Source organism: Glycine max, chromosome 15, assembly GCF_000004515.6.
Source record: "Glycine max cultivar Williams 82 chromosome 15, Glycine_max_v4.0, whole genome shotgun sequence".
NCBI classification, from domain to species: Eukaryota; Viridiplantae; Streptophyta; class Magnoliopsida; order Fabales; family Fabaceae; genus Glycine; species Glycine max.
In genome coordinates this window covers 2,768,277-2,775,907 of record NC_038251.2, presented here as the reverse complement: position 1 = coordinate 2,775,907, position 7,631 = coordinate 2,768,277, and the positions used below count along the sequence as shown (strand labels likewise).

The 7,631-nt window shown below is 35.9% G+C and overlaps 1 protein-coding gene across 2 annotated transcripts; it reads left to right on the top strand.

Moving 5' to 3' along the window:
- The first annotated feature begins 1,373 nt into the window (after positions 1-1,373).
- Positions 1,374-7,039, top strand: LOC100818834 (uncharacterized). 2 transcript variants are annotated; one of them, XM_006597199.4, is made up of 3 exons: positions 1,374-2,634; positions 3,921-6,389; positions 6,512-7,039. In XM_006597199.4, exons 2-3 carry the CDS (start codon positions 4,071-4,073, stop codon positions 6,809-6,811), a joined length of 2,619 nt encoding a protein of 872 aa, XP_006597262.1. In that variant the 5' UTR covers positions 1,374-2,634; positions 3,921-4,070; the 3' UTR covers positions 6,812-7,039. The 2 variants fall into 2 exon arrangements, with proteins under 2 accessions (XP_006597262.1, XP_003547004.1); XM_003546956.4 differs by lacking the exon at positions 1,374-2,634 and adding an exon at positions 2,728-3,382.
- Positions 7,040-7,631: the final 592 nt, after the last annotated feature.

Below are 7,631 nucleotides of genomic sequence, written 5' to 3'. Positions count from 1 at the left end.
ACTCTATTGTCGTTAAAAATAAAATAAAAAAGACCTGGTACTGGCCTATTAATCACTATCATCATCTTATTCATTTGAAAAGTAATTGGTTTATTTAAGTAAGGGATTGCATTGCAGGCAGCATCATTACATTTTTGGATCTTATTCCTAATAGTGATGTTTTGATTTTAAGGTACCTAATAATGAAGTCTTTATTATCTTTGATGCCACTTCACAATCAGGAGCGGTATCGGTCAAATATTTTTTTCGAGACTTGGACTTTTTTTCTTTATGGTAGAGGGAGAATATTATTTTTCGAGACTCAAACTTAAAGATAAAGTTTAAAATATTTCTAAAATTAATATATTAAACACTTAACGTAATGAAACAAGTCACAAGAAACTGAACCAAAGTGAAATGAAATACAGTACGATCAAAAGAATCTAAATGGTACTTTACCATATTTCTACTTTGGGGGTAGTACAAGATGTAATTCCTCAACAATGATGTATCCTATAATAGCTAAATATTAACAGAATTAACAAGAAAACAACATAAAGTAGTTTTGTTCAATTATGTTGAATGGAACCATTTCTTTTTGGCTCGGGGAACACCTCTCGGGAAGATGAAGCTTAATAGGTGTCTATCATGCTGAGCTTAGAAGCAAGGAAAATGAGTCTCACTAAAGAAATATGTCAATTAAGCCTAAGGAGAAACGAGTAAAAGATGAATTAACCTAATTTGAGTCTTCTTACGAGTCTTTTTTAATTTCTCCTTCACAACAACGAGACTTAATATTATTTCCACCTAACAGTTGAGTCTATTTCAATCCTATTCAATTTTGGATAACTATAATGCTGCATGTAAAGTCCTTAGTAAACTACACAGATTTGGGGAAAAAATAATTTGTGGCCTCAGCAGTTTATATCTAATGACTTTACATGCACCCTTTAGTTTATATATTTAGGTCATCTCTATTTCAATGATTTTTTTTTTCTCACTTTTTGAAATTCTTAAATAGACGTCGCCGACATCTATTGTTCATATTTACATTTTTATAATTTAAGTATCTTTTCTCTCTAAATCAATAACTTAAAAAAATATAAGTTAAATTGTAAATTTTGCTTTGTGATTTTAGTCTCTAAATTTAAAAAATTATAATTTTTGTTTAATTCTTAATTTTACATATGTTTATTTCTTTTATTTTTATAATACAGTTAACTAAATTATTTTTAAATTATTAAATGTCATTTTTATCTCATCCACAATTCTGACACATCATTAGTCAATCATTAACTTAACATACCTTAGTCTAAACCAAAAATTATATATAAAATTAAAGATTAAACTAATATCACTTATCATATATTAAAGAAGATCAAAATTACAATTAAACTAAATGTTTATTAAATAGATCTCACAAATAACTTCGTATCATTATATAAACATTTGCTGCCCGAAGAATGCTCAATAAACACTAATTCTAATGGAAAAGTCTTATTAAGCATGGTGCTCCTTAATAAGCAAATGTAAAATAAGCACTACTCATAGAGGTGTCTTTAGTAAGTGATATGGAAAATAACAGAACGAATTATAACATATGACAAATAATGCACAAATGCAAAGAAAATATGAAATAAAAACTTTATAATAGACTGATATATAAAATGAGTGAAATAACAACGACAGATAAAAAAAAAAAATAATATTTTTTATCCATAAAATTTAAAGATAGTATAAGAAAATTTATAATAATTTATATACCTTTATTTAATCAACTACTAAGTTGGCTAATATACTGATATAAAAGAGAGAGGGAAAGGGAGAGGGATTGAAAGTAAAAAGAAATAAAAAAAAATATAGAAAAACTCAAAAAGAAAAGGTAGGTGCGGAAAGTTAAAAAAGAAAAAATCCTTAACAAAGAGCTTGAAGTGGGTTTAACGTGGAAAGTGGAATCCACCTTTGCCTATGCGAAACGTCGGAGTTGAAATGACAAAGAAAAGGATAAAAGCGAACCCCCATAAAAATTGTTTCGGCTATTGTAACATGATTGATTCATCTTTGATCTCTCGCTAAAGACGGCACAAAACGACAATCACCAATCTCAAGCCCAGCCCGAGCCCAATCCAAAGGTCCATACTCCGCAAGCAAACACCTAAGTGGGCCCCTTCCAAGCCCACCAACTCAAACTTCCCCTTTCACCAAGAATCACACGTGGGACCCAGAATATGCTCTCCATCTACTCTATGCAATCCACCATCACCGTCCGATCACCAAACCCTCCTTCATCCATCGGATGAAAAAAAAAAAAAAACCATGTGGGCCCCACCCTGCTTCACTATCTCTCAGCTCAACCCTCTTTGACTATCACTGCACACACCGCACAGATACGAACGATACGAGCGAGAAAGTGAGGAACCGAACCACACGCTCCCTCTCTCTCTCTTTTCTCAGTAGCATTGGAGTTTGAGATTGCGTTTTTCGAGGACGACACTATATAACTGTTTTATCTCGCGTTTTGGGGTTGCTCGCCCCACACTTTCACTCCCGCTGCGACGTCGTTTTTGCACCAAACGACGGCACCGACACTCCTTGCTTCTTCTCCAAGCTAGACGACCCTTCGTTTCTCTGCATTCTTCACCCACCGCTTCTCCGGTAAGCATTCCGAGCTCCAAATTAGAGTTTCGCTATTTTTATTTTTTATTTAATTATTATAATCTTATAAACGCACGTGCAATACCAAGGGTTTTGAGTTTCGACGCTTTGAGTAATTTTCAGCAACCGTGCGGTCCTGGCGAGATAATGTTGCGTGGAAAAGACAGTGAAAGTGTTGTTTTTCTAATAAAGTTGTTGCGTTTCGCTTTTTGTTTTTGTTTCCTTTTCGCGGTGGTGACCAATTTACCAAACTCCAAACGTGGCCTTATTATTTGAAATTCGAGTGAAAATGCTGTTGAATGGCTTGGAATAATAATGGAATATTGGGCAGTTCCGTTTAATTTTGGGCAAAAGATTTTGATACTTGTCCTTGTTTGTTTCATGATGCCTTATCTTTTGGTTTTTGAAAATGGGATCGCATGGACCACTTAATCTTGTTTTTTAGCTTCCGCTTTTTTTTATTTCGGTTTTGCCCCTACACTAGTGTGTTTGATTTTTAAAATTTGCATTAACTCATGAACCAACATATTTAGTTTTCGTATATTATTCAATCTGTTGTACAACTTCCCTAATTTTTCTCGTCTTGGGAAGTTGAGCTTATGTGGACTTTAAGTCATCATCACATTGAATTATATAGCTATCAAAATTGATTAGGAAGAGTTGAAAGCTGGAAGGCTCCTTATAGCTACAAACTTTACCATTACTTTCTATCTGAAAAGGGTGGCCAGTAAAAGCAGGGGGAGAAATTGTAAATGACCTTTTCCCTGAAGCCTTATCATGCTTTTTTCTCAGAAAGATTTTCAGTCTTATCAGTTCTTAGTTCTTACCATTGTATTGGCTTTTCCATTTGAACTAATCTGATTGGATTTTCTCATTTGTTGTTCCTGCCAATTAAATTGTTGTAATGGCATGTTTAGTTTTTGCTAGCTTTGTCTTTAATGTAGTTGGGTAGTTGGTACTGTAAATTTAACTCTCTGCTATTGTGATTTTGCTTACTGGTTTTGCATATGGTTCCCATGGTTATTAAAACGAGGAAATGAAAATAATGTGGTCCTAGAAGACACCCCTGATAATTGATATTGATATATTTGCTTATTCTCAATTGCTATTTATCTTTTAGTATGAAATCTTTGTTTTTGGAAGTTTGATTTGTGAATTTAATCCTGTTGTGCAGCTGAAAAACACCTTGATAATTGATATTGATATATTTGCTTATTCTCAATAGTTATTTTTCTTTTAGTATGAAATCTTTGTTTTTGGAAGTTTGATTTGTAAATGTAATCCAGTTGTGCAGCTGAAAAAGAAGCATTAGCATTTTCCCAACTGCACTCTCTTTGAACAACAAAAAGGTTGTACATTGTTTTCAAAGCCACAGCTGAGATGGTTTATTCAGCTGATGCCAGGTCAGAGTGAAATGCTGGAAACCATCCATCAGAATGAACAGAAAAATTAATGACAGGTTGAAACTGGAGAAAGCTTCTTTGTCATATGCTGATTTTCGTCATGAAATTACCAAAAATGACAAAGACAACTCTTTAAAACCTTACGGAAATAAGCAAAAGCAAGCAACTTATCAATGGGCAAGTGAGGAAGATGAACTGGTTAAGTATATGTCGAATTTACCAGGTTACTTGGAGAAGGGAGAAAAAATTCCTGATAAAGCTTTGAATGTTGGGGTGCTTGATTGGGCCACTCTACAACAATGGCAGTACAGTCATAAACATGTACCCTTAAGTAGCCGGAGCTCGACATCTACTATTAATACATCATCTTCTGTTTCAACAGAGGGATTATCTGGTAATTCTAGCAAAGGTTTTGTTTGTTCTCCTTCTCGTCAAAGAATATTTCGTCCGTCACTGCAATCTCACTTCATGGCATCTCCAATGCAAGACTACTCTGTATCTGTCAAATCATCTGGAGGGAATTTTGGAAATTGTCAGAATCTTAGAGGTGGGTGCAGTAATATTGACACACACAGCAACGATGCTCGAGTTGGTGATCACCTTTCCCAAAACCATCCTACTAGTATACCAAAAGGATGTGTCAGGAGACAGCTGAATCCACATATTAATAAGGAAAGTGATATCTTGCCAAATGGCGGAATATATGAGGCAGCATCACATACTAAGATTGAAATGAGCCCTCAAGATGGTGGACCAGAAAAGAAAGTGGAGAATTTCAGAGAACCAAACATTGATGCTGATGAGCAAGTTATGCTTGGGAAAAGCAAACCTATTGTTCTTATTTTGCCTAGAGACATTCCCCAGAATAATCATTGTGAAGTTCCTGATATGCAAACATCCTTGGGTCAAAAGCTAGGAAGTCCCACTGGAACAAGATTATCAGAAAAACCTAAGGAACCTCCCTGCAGATATCCAAATTCCAATATTTCCAAAGCATGTCCTCTGCCAGATGAAATTAGAGGAAGCCGTTGTCAGCCGAAAAGGTCAGGATCTAGTTCCATAGATCCAGAAGATGTTGAAATTCCTGCTTCTACTTTCTCAGCACCCGTACCAGTCAGAACAGGAATAAGTCCATGCAGATCTAGAAAAGCTGAGGAAAAGAAACACAACATTGGTGCATCTTCATCTGCAAATGGGTCTCTCAAGGTATTAGATCAGAAAGTAACAACTGAGAAACCAAGAAGTTCTTCACCTTTTCGGCGATTTAGCTTCAGCATTGGCTTTGCAGGTAAAGGTTCTGGCTGTAAAGAGGTTGCACATGTGCCACATCAGAGCTCCTTAGCAGCACTTAAATCTAGTTCAGAAAATGTGAGAGGTTATGCTGGCTCAAAATTTTCAGGCAATGATAAACCTGGTAATGCTGCCAAAAGCAGGTCTAGTAGCCCTTTAAGGAGATTACTGGATCCCCTGCTGAAACCGAAGACATCAAACAGCCATCGCACGGTGGAGTCATATCAAAAAGATTCAGTGGTAATAAAGAAGAATTGTAGGTCAGGTAATGGGGAATTTTCTATGGAGAAAGAACTGGACAGGGACCAGAGGGTTGGTTGTACAACAATTAATACAGTTGATTTATCAAAGAACAAGAAGTATGTGCCATCGACATTTCAAGCTCTTCTAAGAATTGCTGTGAAGAATGGTCAGCCCCTTTTCACATTTGCTGTTGACAATAATAGCAACATTCTTGTGGCCACAGTGAAGAACTTGGCTGTCTCAAAGGAAGACAAGTGCAACCGTATCTATACATTTTTCACCTTTAGGGAGGGCAAAAAGAAGAACGGAAGTTGGATGAATCAAGCAAGCAAAACCAAAGGTCCGGATTATATTCATCATGCTGTTGCCCAAATGAAGGTTTCTGATTCGCACCATTATGATTCAACTAGTCAGAATTGTGTGAACTCCTCTACAACAAAAGAGTTTGTTTTGTTTTCTGTAAAGCTAAAACAGGGAGATGCTCAGGTCACTGACTATGAACCCAATGATGAGCTTGCTGCTATTGTTGTCAAATCAGCCAAGGCTGTCAATTTTATCAATTATGCACATCAGAGCAGTTGCCAGAATGACAGTCAAGATCTACATGTAACAGTTGTGCTCCCAACTGGGGTTCACAGTCTTCCAAGTAATGGTGGACCTTCATCACTGATTGAGCGCTGGAGAACAGGTGGATCATGTGACTGTGGTGGTTGGGATATGGCTTGTAAACTTAAGATTCTCGCAGATGAAAGTCAAGCATGTAGAAAATCAAGAATATCAAAAGCTTGTTTCCCACATCCATTTGAGCTTTTCCTCCAGGTACTGTGTTGATTAATCTAAGTTGGTTATTTTTCTAAGCTTTTTGTTGATTAATCATGTTGGTTAGCCTGTGGATAATTAATTAGAAATGTTTTTTCAATAACTATCATTGTTAACTACAGGTGAATGACCAAGACCAAGAGAACCAGCCTGCTTTCAGTTTTTCTCCCTTTAAGCCTGGGGTCTATTCGGTAGCTTTTGATTCTTCATTCTCACTTTTGCAAGCATTCTCCATCTGCATAGCGTTAGTTGATGGCTTGATCTCATATGAACTTTCTGGATCAAGAAACCACATCGAAGGAAAAAATTCGAGAGAAACTCTGTTGGTGCAAACAGATGAACTAAAGGCTTTTGGCAAATTAGAGGACATTCCTGCAAGTTATGTTGCTTATCCTCCCCTCTCTCCAGTTGGTAGGGTCTAAAATTAACATGAAGTCATGTCTGATGTCTTTTGTCATTAAATGCACAATGTGGGTAACCAGCAAAGATGTTGGTATGTGTTACTCATATATGCTGCATAGTGGTCAAAGTCAGGTTCATGACTCAATCATAAATCATCATTTTGAAACATGAATCAATTGAAGTGTGAATAGTACGAGTAAATTGTACTTTAGCTTCCGGTAGTTTATGCATATTCATTATCTCTATTACTTTGCTGACCACACTCAATATGCCATTTCGAGTAATATTCTGTGCAACTAAACCATAATAGGATCAACTCAGGCTGAAGGAGGCTAAAAAATTTGGTAAGAGTTCTCCTGGGAATTGTTATCCCCGCCATTCTCTTAATCTCACTTTCAATTTTGCTTCTTGTACGAACGGTTTAGGAGGTAATTCTGACTTTTTAACTTGATTTTAATGTTAATGATTTTGATTAATATGGAACTTGTTCGTGAGTTCAAACATGACGGTTTATGTTCGGTTTCTTTGAATTTCTGCTTATACTAAAATTAAATTTGGTGGCGAAAACAGATCTTTGAAGTTCAATTTTTTGTTGAGGATCAATCTAAGTTTCAAAATGATCAAATGCTGCTAGGACTTGGTTACAAGCGATTTTCAGGGGCTGATCAAATACTGTATACAGAGTTTACAAAACAGCAAGCTGGCTGAAAAAGTGATAAGCCTGATTTTCTGATTTTCAGGGGCAACTGTTTCAGATTTTCAACTTTTATCGTTTAATATTCATAGATTAAGACGTTGGCCTTTGGCGAGAAGTTTTAGAAAAGGTAAAGCGATGAGTCT

Bases quoted from the DNA above. Each gene is read 5' to 3' on its own strand.
- LOC100818834 (XM_006597199.4), top strand. From the start codon at position 4,071: ATGAACAGAAAAATTAATGACAGGTTGAAACTGGAGAAAGCTTCTTTG. The intron at 6,390-6,511 runs GTACTGTGTTGA...TGTTAACTACAG, and splicing joins CATTTGAGCTTTTCCTCCAG to GTGAATGACCAAGACCAAGA.